The sequence below is a fragment of the Muscardinus avellanarius genome, assembly GCF_963383645.1.
Source record: "Muscardinus avellanarius genome assembly, chromosome: 10".
Classification (NCBI taxonomy): domain Eukaryota; kingdom Metazoa; phylum Chordata; class Mammalia; order Rodentia; family Gliridae; genus Muscardinus; species Muscardinus avellanarius.
In genome coordinates this window covers 46,487,751-46,504,288 of record NC_137796.1, presented here as the reverse complement: position 1 = coordinate 46,504,288, position 16,538 = coordinate 46,487,751, and the positions used below count along the sequence as shown (strand labels likewise).

At 50.2% G+C, this 16,538-nt stretch overlaps 1 protein-coding gene across 1 annotated transcript in view; it reads right to left on the bottom strand.

Annotated features, from left to right (window-relative positions):
* Window positions 1-15,978, bottom strand: part of GPI (glucose-6-phosphate isomerase) — a gene marked incomplete at both ends in the record, with an annotated part of 29,817 nt that extends 13,839 nt beyond the window's left edge. Inside the window, 9 exons of the mRNA XM_080703550.1 lie at window positions 4,371-4,424; window positions 5,958-6,002; window positions 6,510-6,581; window positions 7,224-7,370; window positions 7,499-7,582; window positions 12,713-12,832; window positions 14,224-14,292; window positions 14,549-14,639; window positions 15,854-15,978. Of these exons, the coding sequence (XP_080559676.1) occupies window positions 4,371-4,424; window positions 5,958-6,002; window positions 6,510-6,581; window positions 7,224-7,370; window positions 7,499-7,582; window positions 12,713-12,832; window positions 14,224-14,292; window positions 14,549-14,639; window positions 15,854-15,978 (807 nt within the window). The remainder of the gene's footprint in view (window positions 1-4,370; window positions 4,425-5,957; window positions 6,003-6,509; window positions 6,582-7,223; window positions 7,371-7,498; window positions 7,583-12,712; window positions 12,833-14,223; window positions 14,293-14,548; window positions 14,640-15,853) is intronic.
* Between the last annotated feature and the right edge of the window lie 560 nt (window positions 15,979-16,538).

The following is a 16,538-nucleotide window of genomic DNA, read 5'->3' as shown; positions in this document are numbered from 1 at the left end:
CCAGACATCGCACTGCTGGACCAGGCTCCACACACCCGTCTGTTCTGAAACTGGAACACTGAGTCTCCAATGACAGACCAGGTCCACTTCACTGAGCCCAATGAGACTCCTTAGCTGTTCCTGGAGATTCAATTCTGTTTACACGGGCCTAACCCCAATAGTCTCCAGCCTGTCTGGCTCTGCTTTTCACATCTCAGACAGATCCAGTACTATCAAGCTCCGCTTAACCTCAGCATCAGGAAACTTATAGAGAAGCCTCAGACCTTGGCAGTGTGGAATTCTTCCAGGTACTTGTGCTCTGCAGTAATCTATACTCCCTAGGCCTAACCTTTAAAACCTGGGTCAAGGCCAGGCGTGGTGGCGCACGCTTGTAATCCCTGCACTTGGGAGGCGGAGACAGGAGGATCACGCAGGTTCGAAGCCAGCCGTGTGCGCTGGCTTAAGAGACCCTGTTTCCAAATAAAAAGTATAAAATAGGTCTGGGAGTGTAGCCTGGAAGTAGAAGGGTTTCCAGGGACCCCAGTACCACTAAAAATAAAAATAAAATAAATAAATAAATAAAAACTGGGTCAATACACCCAAACCAAAGACTTCACCAGCAAGACCCCAGGCATACCTACCTCTAGCTCCAAAATCCTTGCTTGAGAACCACATTCACCTCTTCATGTCTGATGTAGGGCCTGCATACCTCCTGTAAGACCCAGTGCTTTGCCTACCCTAGACTCCATGCGGCACCAGCTCCATAAGCTTAACCTTGGTTCTTCAGGCTGTACCACAAAGAACCAGGTACACTATCTCTGCCTGAACCCAACTTTCAAAGAGCCAGCTCAACCTACCTGTGTCCAACCCTAACTCCTCAGAGTTAGGTCTCAAGACTACCCCCGGCAGGCCAGCTGCCTACCTGTAAAGGACCCTTCAGAGCACACCTGGCAGGCCAGCTCTACCTACCTGTGCTTGACTTGACTCCCTGATCTCACCTGACAGGCAACTCTGTGTGCTTATCTATATCTATCTATCTATTTTTTTGGTGGTACTGGGGCTTTTCTATCTCCAGGCTATACTCCCAGACCTATTTTATACTTTATTTGGAAACAGGGTCTCACTCAGTTGCTGAGAGCCTCACTAAGTAGCTGAGGCTGGCTTCGAACCTTCAGGATCCTCCTGTCTCAGCCTCCCAAGCGCGGGGATTACAAGCGTGCGCCACCACACCCGGCAGGAGCTCAGATCTTACCTGTGACACCCTAAAGTTGAAAATTGTGTGTCACCTTCACTCCTCAGACCTCACCTGCCAGACACGCTCCATACACCTCTGCCAGCCCCGGGCCTCACACACCTTCTAGGTGGACGCGCTTCTCTATCCCTCTGCCTGATACCAACTCTTCAGTTTTCCTAGAGAAACTTGGACCACCTACCTGTGCACCACCAGAGCCGCTCAGGTTCACCTAGGACACTTGTGATTGATTTCTTTAGTACCGCTTGTCACATTCAAGTCTACCTGCCCTTCCAATCTTTAGTTTCAATGTCCGACTCACCAATCCAGTTCTATCTATGTGTATCTAATCTGGTTCCAAGGCCTAGCCCAAGAATTCTGAGCAGTCATCAGCAGGGTGTGGTGCCATATGCTTTAATACTTGAATTTAGGAGGCTAAGATAGGAGGATCACAAGTTCAAGGCCAGCCTCAGCAACTTAGGAAGACCCTCAGCAACCTGGCAAGATCCCATTTCAAAAATTTTTAAAAATAGCCAGGCATGGTGGTGTATGCTTATAATCCTAGTACTTGGGAGACAGAGACAGGAGGATCAGAGGCACAAGGATAACCTCAGCAATTTAGTGAGGCTCTCAGCAACCTAGTGAGATCCTGTTCCCAAATAAGAAATAAAATCAGTTTGGAGATGTAGCTTGGAGGTAGAATGCCTCTGGGTTCAATTCCCAGTACCACCCCCCACAAAACAATTTTTAAAAAGTTGGGCGTGGTGGTACATGCTTGTAATCTTAATACTTGGGAGGCTCAAACAGGAGGATCGCAGGTTTGTTGGCCAGCCTCCTCAATTTAGTCAAATCCTGTTTCAAAATAAAGTATAAAAAATAGAGCTGAGAGTATAGCTCAGAGGTAGAATGCCCCTGTATTCCATCCCAGTTAGGTTAAAAAAAAAGAATAAATAGATAAATAAAAATTTTATAAAAGGACAGAAATATAACTCAAAAGTATAATATTCCTGGTTTTAATCCCCAGTACCAAAAGGAAAAAAGAAAAAAAATACTGGCACAAACACCTTTCTTTATCTGATTCCAGCTCCTGAGACCCCAGATATAGCTCTAGTAGACCTGACACACTCTGCTATGCACGCCTAAAATGACAGCCGGTGCCCTGGGACCTGCAGATCCTTGCCACTTACTTCAGCAGAAGGGAGCCTGGTGAGAGCCGTCTTGCCAGTGTACCACTGACGGGCCTCTGACATTCTGTCCTGCAGACCAGGTCTCTAGACCTTTAGCACGAGCCTCTCAAACCATATCTTACCGACAGAGCTCCTTGGTATCCGTTTCACATGCCCCAGCTCCCCAGTCCTCACCTGTTATGATTGGATACCTTCCTCCCCCACCCCTCGCCTGGGCTCCTCAGAGCGCAGCCAGACCTGTTACCACAGACCACTCCTTGCGTTTGTTAAGGATCCACAAGGGCCACTGACACACTGAGTTCTGGCTCGCACACGATCATGATGCTGAGGACCACGGGGCTGATTTGTGATTGCCTAATGGTGGGTTTCAACCCCTCATTCGAGTGACCAGCCACCTGCTGATCCTGATCCTCACCTTTCAGAACCAGAGAAACCCCAGTACACATACCTGTTCCATGTCATAGATCTAGCCCTCTTACCACAGAGATGGCTGTAAGTACCTGTACATGACTTGGCTCCTCAGAACTCACTTGCTAGAACCACTCTTTAAATACCCGTGTCTCTTCCAGAATTCAGACTTCACTTGTACCTTTTCCTGTCCTGGTTTCCTCCTGCAAACTCACCTGGCTCTTCTTCAGACCTCACCAGCCATAACTAGCTTTCCAATGTGTGCTCAGGCACAGCCCAGAGATTCCATTTTACTGCAGTACCTCTACGTGGTCCGACCTGAGGCTGCCCTAACAGAGTCCAGCAGAGCGAGCCTCACCACTTGTACGCACGCACCTTTACTGAACCGGACCCCTCCAATCTCACCTTGGAGCGACCTGTATTCCTCTGCCTGACTGGATGCCTCTAATTTGCCTTCCCTGTAAGGCCCATACTTCTTCCAGTCACACCTTAACTCCTCTGCATACACTAGAAAGTTATAAGCAATGGAAACCCTGTTCTTCTTGGCTCCTCGGCTCCAGGAGTCTACACATCCCTACCCACCACCTTCTAGATGCCAAATCCCAGGGAGGAGGTAAAAAGCTCCTCCCCTCCTTTATGAGGCATGCAATTGGTTAGAAGCTGCACAGTCTTGACCGGGGTTCCTCATCCTGTGAGCCACAGGATGCAGAAAATGATTTGAGTGACTCTTCTCAGTTTTTCCAAGGATGGTAAATAACTAGTCCCATTCTAGAAAGAAGTTAACTCATTATATACAATAGCTGGGTTAGAGCACTGGGCCTTCGTTCTCTCCCAGGCCCTGGTAGAAAAAGGGCTTTAAAACTTTCAAAATAAGGAGGTTACATCTGTGGATGCTGCCACCAAGCAAAGAGCCCAGGCCAAAGGCCAGTGGGAAAACACCCAAATAGGTGACACCCCTTGAGTGTACCTGCCACAGCCATGTGTTAGAGTGCCACACCTCTGCCAGCCACACCCAGGCAAGCTGCAAGGAAAGCTTCCATTCATAGCTTGAGTCTGGCAGAGCTGAGTCTGCATGACCCCCTGTCAAGGTTTGCTGTGCCAGTGCCCAGGCCTGGTGCCTCCTCCTGTCACCCCCTGGCTGCTCCTGCAGCTCCTTTCCGGGCCTGTGGGGTCCCAGTTTCTGCCTCACCCTGTCCCTTGGCCTTTAGAGACTGGAGCTGTAGCTTGGATAAAGGTCATCACTGAGAATAACTCACAACCACAGCCGGGGGGGGGGGGCACTCTGGTTACCCTACAGTGGGTACGGCTGGCAGGCACCCAATGGACTGCAACTGGCCCTAACGGCTCAGCCCACTGCAGAAGCCAGAGGAGTTTCTGGAACCCAAATGGGTTATTCTCACCCTTAGAGGTTCTCTATGGGCCTTTCTGCGTTTCTCAAAGATAGGCATGTAAGAGGTGCTCAATAAATAATGATTTAACTTCATGGGGCCCACAATTGTGACTCAACAGCCATGACTTGGCAAAGGACACATAATTCAGCCAATGTGAGAAGTGCCTGTACTTACATCCCAGAACTCGAACATGTTTTGAGGATCAATTCCAAACTCCTTCACTTTGGTCTGAAAAGAGCAAAAGGAGAGAAATGATGGAAGCCTTCGTTAACCAGACAAGAACACCATCTCCAGGAAGTGAGTTGTGTCAGACAAGCTGTAGAAGTCCCTCACCTTCCTCCCACCCCAGATATGGCAGGAAGGGGGCAGACTCTGAGTTAAGGGTTGGGCCCAGGATCTGCCCAAATGGAGATAGACTCTAGACCAACACACATACCAGGGGCCTTGCACGGAAAAGCCTTCCGCTGTGGGGGGGCTGCCCAGCCCGTGTGAAGCCCACACACTGCTGCTCTGTGATAGCTATCACCTGGGCCTGCCAAGGGTACCAGAGAATGCCCCCCCAGGACAGCTGGGAACCAGAACCTAGGGCTGGAACCCTAGCATGGGCAGAAGCCACCTCTTAAGCTGAGCAGCACACAGCCCAGACAGCTGCCCAGCCCTTCCTATCTATGGGAAGATGATTCCACTGCTGAGATCCCTAAGTAGATGACCCATTCTTTTTTCAGGTATCTAATCCCCTGGGCAGGCAGGGCCAGCAGGCTCTTACCTATTCCCTGTGGAAGCCCCACTGACACGTCTGAGCTTAGCCAACAGGTGGCAGTCAAGGGTGCTGTGGCTAGCCAGCCTTGAGCCATCCTGCAGTCTATTCTGTGGGTACATTTGTACTGGAGGTGGAGGTGGGGGTTGGAGGTGTCAGGAAGGCCCTGGGTATAGTTTCTAGCCCTGGCACAGCCCAGCACAGTGCCACACCCCCACACACACCCCAAGCAGGGCTCGGCAAGGTTTACAGGTGCTGTGCTTCCTAGAATATATCTCTCTGCCCTGCTCAGCCTGCCTCTCAGACCTTTCATGAGCTAGAGGACAAGCAGACTGCGAGACTCAGCAGAGAGTTGACGAGGTTCCGATGGGGACATCACTATCTCATATAAATCTCTAGGTGGGACAAAAAGTCACATCCTTTTATTGAGGCTTAATGTCCTTAGGTGAGAGATGAGATGCATCCTCCACGTCTGCCCAGCTTATACCACTTGGGGTAAGGCCAGTGCAGGGTGGGAGATGCCATGGGAGGTCACGTGTATGAAGTGTTCTAGGTATCAGGCCTGAGAGATGGATGAGTTTATCATGACCCCACCTCCTTGGGGTCATGCAGAGATTGGATGAGCGATGTATAAGGAGCAGGATGCCCTTTGGCTCAGAGGCAAGATATTCCAAACCTGTCAGCTGCATCTGGGCTCTTACATTCTTTTTTTTTTGGTGGTACTGGAGGTGGAACCCAAGGGCTTTTCTACCTCTGAGCTATACTCCCAGACCTATTTTTTATACTTTATTTGGAAACATAGTCTCACTAAGTTGCTGAGAGCCTCACTAAGTAGCTGAGGCTGGCTTCGAACCAGTGCGATCCTCCTGTCTCAGCCTCCCAAGTGCTGGGATTTCAAGTGTGCGCCACCACGCTTGGCTGGGCTCATATATTCTGAGAGGCTGTAACCTCGATGTGACCCGGTTCTCCCAGGCAGGGAGCATGAAGGTGACATAGGCACTTACCGTGTTGGTAGACAGGGCAACAAAGTGCTTTGCAACTGCAGAGGGCTACAAGAGACAGAGCCAAGTTACACGAAACTCATCTCAGAGGGGCATCCAAAGGTAGTGATCCTCCTACCACTGGGAAACCAAGGCCCTGCATGGGGGAGTAACTATTCCTAGTCCTTGGTTTTGAGGTTGCTGGAGGAGCCCAGATCAAGGTCAAGGTAAAGAAGGCTGAAGGAACAGAGAAGGGATGGGCTGGCCTGCCCATCCCTTCTCGGTATAATGGATATGCCAGCAGCAGAGATGATCCTTCAGGGCCAAAGGGCTTAAAGAAAGGGCCCTGAGCCAGTTAAAGCAGGTTCTACCATGTTTGGTGTGTTTGTGGTTGAAGAAGCCAAAGATACACAATCATTTAAGCCAGACAAGGCTGGTGCCACAAAAGCCGCCTCCTGCTTCCAACTTTAGGAGAAATAGGGCCACTTGGGGGACAGGTAGGCCCACCCTGTGCTGCCCAGACTACACCCCGCTCACCACCCATCCCACCACAGGAGAGGCCTGTGATCCACTCACATCCTTGGCTGCCATGAGAAACCACTCCTTCGCTGTTTCTGCGTTCGTGATGGTCTCCTGGGTAGTAAAGGTCTGCAAGCAGAGTACGAGAGTCGGCCCCCAACTCAGTGTCAGCCAGGGCTCAAGCCAGGGCTCAGCAGCAAAGGCCATGCTGTTGCCCGTTTGACCCAAGGAGCAGCACATGCAGGACCACTAACCACATGGTCCACTCACTGTTGCTAAAAAATAGGGCTGGGGGTATAGCCCGGAGGTAGAATGTCCCTGAGTCTAAACCCCATTACAACAAAAAAATAAAAGAAGTCAGGGCTGGGGATCTAGCTCAATGTCAATGCTTGGCATAGGGTTCAATCCACAGTACTGTACGTACATGCACACACATAAACGAATAAACAAAATCCTATATTGGTAGGACGTGACTCTAAGATCAGAAAGGAGCAAACACAATGAACAGCTCTTTAAGAAAGTATAATCCCAGGTTGGGCAGAGATCCCACAAAATGAGTGGGTGTAGCCTTATGACAAAGGTTTCAATTGACCAGTTCAATTTATTAGGAGGTAAACTGTGTTTGCTGCCAGATATGGGAAGAGCCTGAGGGCAGCTCTATTGATAATCCACAAAGGACGGGTTCTGAGTGAACCAGTTCTGTGGCTGCAATGTCCACAGCAACGGAGGCGCATCCATCCCTCCCCACCCCAATACACACAGGCCCCGTACCTTAGAGGCAATGATAAACAGAGAGGACTCAGGGTTCAGGCTGGCCAGCGTTTTTGCGATGTGAGTCCCATCGATGTTGGAGACAAACCAGACTCGGGGACCTCCTGAAGAGTACGGCTTAAGGGCTTCAGTCACCATAAGGGGTCCCTGTGAGGAGATTGAGCATCACAGAGCAAGACTCAAGGGCACAGGCCCCATGGCTGGAGAATCCAAGGTCCTGGGTGGGAAGAACAGTGCCCACCCCTCACCCCATCCCAAGACTGTCCCCTCCTCACCAGGTCAGAGCCTCCAATGCCGATGTTGATGACGTCGGTGATAGACTTGCCTGTATACCCCTTCCAGTCGCCACTCCGGACACGCTGAAAGGTAACAGTACAAACCCCTATATAAACCACTGGTCAAAACCATCACACCTGGCTAACTTTACATAATGATTGATAATGCTAACTAGTGCAGATTTTGGTACTAGAAGTAGGGTGTGGTCAAGATAAAGATAAAAATTGGCAAGATCTTTTGAGAATTAGTAAAAGAACTGGAAGACTGTGAGAAGTAGCCCGACAATCTTTGCAGAGGATGCTCATGGGGATTTAAAGAAAAGTGAGAATTGGGCGTGGTGGCGCACACTTGTAAACCCAGCATTCCGGAGGCTGAGACAGGAGTACCGTGGTTTGCAGACAGCCTCAGCTACTTAGTGAGGCCCTTTGCAACTCAGTGAGACTCTGTTTCAAAATAAAGAATAAAAATTAGGGCTGGAGGTGTAGCTAGGAGGTAGAATGACCCTGGGTTCCATCCCCAGTACCACAGGAAAAGAAAAAAAAAGTGAGAATGAGGCAACCAGGTGTGGTGGCCCATGCTTGTAATCCCAGAATTCTGGAGGTTGAGACAGGAGGATTGTGGTTCGCAGACAGCCTCTGCTACTTAGCAAGGCCCTTCACAACTCAGTGAGACTCTATTTCAAAAATAAAAAGATTAGCCAGGAATAGTGACACACGCTTGTCATCCCCATACTTGGGAGACTGAGACAGCAGGATTGTGCAGGTTTGAAACCAGCCTCAGCTACTTAGTAAGGCTCTAGCAACTCAGTGAGATTCTGTTTCCAAATAAAATACAAAATAGGTCTTAAGAGTATAGCCCAAGGATAGAAAGCACCACAAAATAATAAAAAAATAAAAAATAAAATAAAAAGACTAAAAAAATAGGGCTGGGGATGTAGCTCATAGGTATAATGCCCCTGGGTTCCATCTCTGGTACCGCAAAAAAAAAAAAAAAAAAAAAAAAAAAAAAGTAGTGCTGGGGGTGTAGCTCAGAGGTAGAATGCCTCTGGATTCCATCCCCAGTACCACAAAAAAGAAAGAGAGAAAGAAAGAAAGAGAAAAATGAAAGATAAGAAAATATATATGCAAACCAGATGTGGTGCTGCATGCCTGTAATCCTAGTACTTGAGAAGCTGAGCCAGAAGTATCACAGATTTGAGGATAGCCTTAGCAAGTAATGAGACTTTCATCAACTTAGTGAGACTGTTTCAAAATAAAATGGGCTGGGGTATAACTGAGAGTAGAATACCTCTGGGTTCAATCCCCAGGAACTGGAAAGAAAGAAGGAAGGAAAGAAAAAAGAAAGAGTGAAGGAAAAGTTAAGGGTTCAGAGGTAGGACACTTCTGGGTTCAGTCCCCAGAAACACATAAACACACACACACACACACACACACACACACACACACACGATATACATATATATTCCCCCTCCTTTTTTACTGAGGGATTGGTCTACTATTATTATTTGTGTGTGTGTGTGGTAATGAGGATGGAACCCAGGGGTATTCTACCTCCCAGCTATACTCCCAGCCCTATTTTTCTTCTTTATTTTGAGACAAGGTCTCATTGAGTTGCACATCGCCTCACTAAGTAGCTGAGGCTGTGTCCACGAACTACAATCCTGTCTCAGCCTCTAGAATGCTGGTGTGTGCCACGGCCGGCCCGACTGGTCTATTATAAGAAACTTTGTGTGTGTGTGGTGCTGGGGATTGAACCCAGGGGAGTTCTACCTCTGAGTTACACCCTACCCCTTTTTATTTTTTATTTGGTAACAAGGTCTTGTTAAGTTGCTGAGGCTGGACTCAAACCTGCAATCCTCCTGTATCAGCCTCCCAAGCACTGGGATTACAGGTGTGCCCTACCACACCTGGCTTATAATAACCTCTTGGTTTTACACATTGCTTCTGGTCAGCCTGGAAGGGGACTATAGGACATGAATGGCAGGAGCCAAGGATTGTTGGTCACCATCTTATCAGCTGGCTACCAGAATCTGCCTCTGGCTTCCCATGATTCATTTACCTTCTATGCACAAAAACACCCAACTCGATTTTTCCTAAGGCCATATCCTGTCACAGTATTAGCTATAAGTAAAAAACTTCATCATCATGAGTTGGGAGTTATGGTGGATACTTTAAAAAAAAATTAAAAAAAAAAGAACTGCATCATTTAATTTCACTACAGGTAGAGTAGCCACCTGCATGTCTTTTGTGTATACTGTCAATGCAGTTCCTGTTTTGTGTGTGTAGGGACTGAATATATATTTACTCAATCCTTGGCTCGAATATATCTTAAACATTACTATACACACCCTTTCTTTGACTAATCGAGGCTTTACAACAAACATTAATTTCTAACTTCCTTTTTGAATTTCTTAGCTATCCGGAATAGTATGGCAGGTCAATACAGCCATAGTTCTTGAATTCCTAATGGCACCCAGAACTATAGGATATAAATATACTGTTTTTACTGGTAAGTCCTCCAACCAATGGGTACAGTTTGCTAATCTGTTAGTAGCAAGGTGGTACTCTGTATTTATTTGTGTGTGTGTGTGGTGTTGGGGATATTCTACATCTAATCTACACACCCAGCCATATTTATTTATTTATTTATTTATTTATTTATTTATTTAGGTACTGGGGATGGAACCCAGGGGCATTCTACCTCTAAGCTACACCCCTAGCCCTATTTTTTATTTATTTAGGTGGTACTGGGGGGTGGAACCCAGGGGCTTTCTACCTCCAGGCTACATCCCCAGCCCTATTTTATAATTTATTTGGAAACAGGGTCTCACTAAGTTGCTGAGAGCCTCACTAGGTAGCTGAGGCTGGCTTTGAACCTGCGTGATCCTCCTGTCTCAGCCTCCCAAGCTCTGGGATTACAAGTATGTGCCACCATGCCCAGCTTATTCTTTTATTTTTGAAACAGGGTCTCACTAAGTTGCGAAGGGCCTCACTAGGTTGAGGATGCCTTTGAACCGCAATCCTCCTGTCTCAGCCTCCCAAATGCTGGGATTACAAGCATTCACCACCATGCCTAGCTTCCCCAGCCCTATTTTATTTTGAAACAAGGTCTTACTAAGTTGTGGAGGGCCTCACTAAGTTGCTGAGGCTGGCTGTAGACCTGGGATCCTTCTGTCTCAGCCTCTCAAGTACTGGGACTATAAGCCTATGCCACCACATTGGGCTAGCCCTTTTTCTTTTTTTCTTTTTTTTGTGTGTGTGATATTGGGGGTTGAACCCTGGGGCATTCTACCTCCGAGCGATATCCCCAGCTCTATTTTTTTTTTAAATTTTGAATTGTCTTGCTAGGTTCATGATATTCTTACTTCTTGCTGAGGCTATCCTTAAACCTTCAACCTCCCAATTACTGGGATTACAGGTGTGCACCACATCTGGCTTTAGCCCTTTTTATTTTGAAACAATACCTCGCCAAGTCACCATGCACTGCCCTCAAATCTGCAATCCTCCTGTCTCAGCCTCCCTAGGACTGAGATTACAGGCAAGCACCACTCTCTCCACTCCTGGTATACTTCTGAGAGCAATACCCACAGGGAGTGCTCCTTACTGAAGTGCTGCTATTCAGCAGTGTTTTGAACTACAAACACCCATCAGTGTGAAGCAGGAGTCCAGCAGCCGTCCTCAGGGGAGGCTATCCTGGATCAGTACCCAAGGTGGCCACGCTCCACACGGCCGGCCAGAGCACACACACACTGATCTAATTCAGGCCCGTTAGCTCTGTCACTCACAGCCGATGGCTAGAAACACCCTTCCCCACACCCAACACCACATGACTCACCACCCCAAGGGTCATTCACCAGGGTACCAAGCCCTCCTCACCCTGGGAAGCCGGCGTGGCTGCCGAGCCTTTCAACATGCTAAGATCTCCTGCCCTGGAATCATTTTCACTTCTGTAAATGGCTCCTGGCCAAAGCAACCAGACTTTGACCGGCCACACAGCGTAGCCACTGCTTTCAAGTCCAAGAAGTGAACAAGCTCAGCTGACCAGATGAGCACTCCCAGAGCATGCATAACCCACACGGACAGACACGCACACACCACACACAGCCCCGGACAGCACCCCGTACCCAGGCCTGAGGGTGCCTGCTGACCTGTGCACGAGCAGTAGTGACATGGGGAACTTAGCAGTCTCTGAGCACCCCCACATACACACAGGAAAAGGAGAGATTACATGCATTGTTACTGACCCAAGGAGATCTCTTACAAGCTCCTGGGTGGAAATGAGCTGCAAGGAAGTGGGTAGAAAGGGAACCTGTGTGCTTATGCCTGTGGCAAAGATGATGATAGATGCCTGCATGGACAGCTATGCTAGTACATGCACAGGAACTTTGGGGAAGATTTCACAGGAAACTATAAAGGATGCTTCTAGAGAGATGGCTGCGAGAGAGGTGAAGAAACTTTTGTATTTTTCCTAACTGATTCTGGGCTAGGCAATAGGGTATGTGACTAAAGAGGGACTTACCCTTTTGTGTGCAACTGTGCTACTGGGGATTTAACAGAGGGGCATTCTAGCTCTGAGCTTTTTTTTTTTTGCGGTACTAAGGACGGAACCCAGGGGCATTCTATCTCCAAGCGTCACCCCCAGCCCTATTTTTTATTCTTTATTTTGAATCAGGGTCTCACTGAGTTGCATAGGGCCTCAATAAATAGTAGCTGAGGTTGTCCTCGAACCATGATCCTCCAGTCTCAGTCTCCCAAATACTGGGATTACAAGCATACGCCACCATGCCCAGCCTAAGCTATTTTTGAAACCAAGTCTCGTTACACTGATGAGTCTCAGTACTTGCTAAAGCTGTCCTTAAACCTATGATTCTCCTGTGTCAGCCTTCCAAGTACTGGGATTACAGAGAGGCACCATTAAGCCTGGTTGGGGGAAAGCTCACTTTTAATTTCAGGTCACTGCCACTGGCCAGCTTGTTTCCATAAGCTCATAGATGTCTGTATTCAGGAAAAAGGCTGCCTCCACTGCTGTCAGAGGTGGGTTCCTCAGAGAAGGGGCAGGGGAAATTTAGGCCTCAGCAGAGACCCAGGGACAGCACTCCCACAGGACACTCATACCTGAGGCTGCTGTGAGGGCCTACATCCTTCCCGTAAAGAAAGTGGTGGAGCTACTAATCAGGACTCACAGCCAAGAGCAAGTCTAGCCCAGCAACTTACCTGACAGAAAGACTTCATCTTGTCCAGAACCCTGTTGATTTCCGGCATCACATCCTTCCCATCCACCACAATGGGTGAGTTTGAGCGGTTCCGCAGGGCCACGTGCAGCACTGCCCGATCCTGGGGATGAGGTTGGAGTGTGAAGAACCCCTCCACGCATACCCTAGGGAGCCATGCTCCTAGCTGGGAATGCTGCAATGTGGCCCAAGAGTTAGCTCAGCTCCCTATCCACTTGACCGCAGACCCTGAGGTGCCGATTAGTACCATGGGCTTGTTCCAGAACCTACTGCATGCTTATGGAGGTAGGAGATACCCCATGGGGAAAGAGAACGTGCCTCGGACAGGCCTTCAAGTCCACTGGTGGTCAGGATTGAAGAGCGAGAGGAAAGAGGAAGAGCGAGTAAAGGCAGAGTGGAGAGAACACAGCCACAGAGCAGCATAAATGCCCTCTGAGAACAGGGCTCACTGAGCCTGCAGTAACCTCCTGTTCCTGAGTAGTGCGTGGTGTCCGCTGACTCCTGAAAAGTGTCCTCAGCCCCCTGCATGTAGAAGTAACTCAAGTTTCCCTCACCCAGCAGCCCCATCACGATCATCTGCCACAAACCAAACCAGACCTGAGGTCTGTGACAGGTGCTAGGCAGCTGGCCCGGTCATAAAGAGCACAACAGCTCCAGCCAGCTGAAGCCAGCAGAGACCTCTTTGAAGGAAGCAGGTCTAAAGGCTCCAGGCGGGCAGGAAAGGGATTATTCCAACCCAGTGAGAGGCTACTAAGATAGAGGGTTTCATGCTCTCCCACCTTGGGCAAACTTCCTCCCCACACACTAGAGGCAAACACGCCTCTGCAGAAAACCCTCCTTGATACGGTCCCCCCCACATAAGCCCAGCAGTGCAAGATGGGTTGTGTTTGAACCCCAGCTCTGGAACTTTCAGCTATTATATCTTGGACTACAACCTGGACCTCTAGGCCTCAGACTCCTCAAATGCTGAAGGAAATGACATCATGAGGACAAAGACTGAGTGACAGTGCGTATTACACCTCCAGAATTCCAAAGTAAATCAGGAACAGGGTCCCCAAGGCCTGGCCTTCGCACTGTATCCTACTACTCCTACCACTTAGAGGTTGAGGTCTTTTATGGTATGAGGTTCTTCTTGGCACTAGTAAAACTTGCAACGAGGATGTATTAGAGTTACGTTCTCCAGGAAATTGCCCAAGTAAGGCTCTAGAAACCCTCCCTTCAGGCCTGAAGTGTGCTCCTCCTTAGGTAGACACTGGAAGCCATTCCTTTTTGGTTGCCAAGCCCAAGCTTCCAGTCTTGGAGAAGACCCACCCCAAAGCCCTGCAACCACCACCCAAGGAAACAAAGCTTCAGGCCCCTCCTCAAGCAAAATGCATTGCCTAAGAGAAGGGGTGAAGACACAGGGTGATGTTGTTAACAGTCAGGATGAACCCCAAAGGGAAGGAAGAGGCCCCAGCAGGGATGCAGAGCTTGGTGTCCACCAGGCCCACCCACCTCAGTGTTATTGATCTTCTCGCCTCTGAACATGCTCTCCCGGGCAGCCTCCACACCCCTGGATTTGGCCTAGGAAGAAAAGACACCAATTTGGCTAACATGATTGCAGCCTGCCCCCTTCTCCTCATCTGAGAAGGGTATGCTCAAGCATCAGGCAATCAGGCACCGGGTTACCGGGGATGCTTCTCAGAACCTGAGTTGGGGAAGGGGCAGCATGGAAGTCGTTACAGAGAGCCACTTGATCAAGGGCCTGTGGGATCCCAGGACCCCAGCTCACCCACCACACCAGAGGTCACTGGTCAAGGGTCCCCACACAGTACATTACCAGGTTCACCAGCATCTGTATCACTTCCTCTGTCACAAGGTTCTTGGAGTAATCCACCAGAATTTGGCCATGATTGGTATTGAGAGTCAAGCTGCAGAAAGATGCAGAGGCTGCCGACCACACCCCAGGTCTCCCAGCCTGCCCCCTGACAGGAGCTGCTTCCAGAAACAACACCCTCCCTATTCACAACCTTTTTTATTCCTGCGGGTCTGGGGATGGAACCCAGGGTCATTCTACCTCTGAGCTACACCCCCTGCCCTATTTTTTATTATTTATTTTTAAAGAGGGTCTCACTGAGTTGCGACGGGCCTCACTAAGTAGCTGAGGCTGGCTGACAACTGTGATCCTCTGGTCTCAGCCTCCCAAATGCTGGGATTACAAGCATGCCACCACGCCCTGCTTATCCACAACCTTAAAGGGCTCTAGCTACCCAGCAGGGAGATGGATGGTGGTCGGTGGTCATTTTTTTTTTTTTTTTTTTTTGCACTGGGGGTTGAACCCAGGGGCATATGACCTCTGAACTATATTACCAACCATTTATATTTTTTATTCTGGAACAGTATCTTGCTAAATTGCCAGGGCTGGCCTCAAAACTAATCCTCTGGTCTCAGCCTCCCAAGTACTAGGATTATGGATGTATGCCACCACGCAGGCTGGTGTCTATTATCTGCCTTCCCCGGGCTAACCTGCAGGGAGGGAGGTCAGACCACGGAACCCAGATGTAGACAGACCCTGGGCAAGGAATCACCACCTAGAAAGGCAAAAAGGCACAAAACTGCCCTTGCCGTGTCCAGGGAGTGACAACCCTTCCCAGAGCTTTCACTCAGTGCCTTAAATTTCTCAGGCACCCATCCAGATGTCCGTCAGGGATGCAGTCGTGCGGTCCCTAGCCCCCGCCCCCAGCGTCCGTGCTCAGAGCACGCTCGGATGCTTCCCCACCCGAAATCTGCTAGCCACGCTCCTTCCCGTCGTTCCACAGGTCTCTGGCCTCTGCCTCTTCAGTCCCCACATCTCCACTCAACACTGCGACTCTCCCTTAGCCTGGCTACCCTGCCCGCACCCCAAAGACGAACCCAGGCCTTTGTGGCAAAAGCAGGTGGGAGGGAGCTTCTTCCGGCCGGCGGCAGCAAAGCCCCCACCCCACCAGTGCCTCGGTCCTTCGAAGGCGGGGGCGGAGGCGGCCCCAGGCCCGCGATGGCCGCGCACACCCTCCAAGGAGGCGTCAAGGACACAGGGCGGCCTCGGCCGGGCCCCGCGCGTCGCCGGACCCCGGACCCCGACCCGGCGCGCCGGGCCCGCGCGCACCTGAAGCGCTTGAAGCGATCCTTGTCGGCTTCGAAAAGGTGGCGCAGATTGAGGTCCGAAGAGTTCTCCTTGTGCCACTGCTGCAGCTTCTGGAACTGCGGGTTCCGGGTGAGCGCGGCGGCCATGGCGCGACCAGAAGGGCACACGACGGAGACGTGCGCGGAGGAGGAGGGAAGGAGGGCGGCGGCGGCGAGCGCGCCCGGGCGCCGGCCTTTATGGCGCAGGCTTCGGCCCCGCCCTCCCCGCCCGCCCCGCCCCGCGCGACCTGCCGGCCCCGCCCTCCCCGCCCCGCCCCGCGCGACCTGCCGGCCCCGCCCTCGCCGCCCCGCGCGACCTGCCGGCCCCGCCCTCCCCGCTCGGCCGCCTTCCCCAGCCCCGCTCTGTCCGGGAAATGACTGGGGGCGGAGGCCGACTTCCCACTTCCCTGGTTTCCTTCATTCATTCACCCATTCACTGAGCAAAAAGTTAGGGTAATGTCCATGTTCCAGGTAGTGCTCCAGGTACATAAGTGGGTACATAAGTGCTAAATAAGTAAGCAGAATATGCGGTAGGTATGTTATTGCTGCGGAGAAAAAGCAGACTGGGAAGGATGCTGGGACAGGGGTTGCAATTTTAAACAGATGGTCAAGAAATAAAACTCCAGCGTGTTAGCGCACACTTGGAACCCCAGCATTCGGGAGGCTGA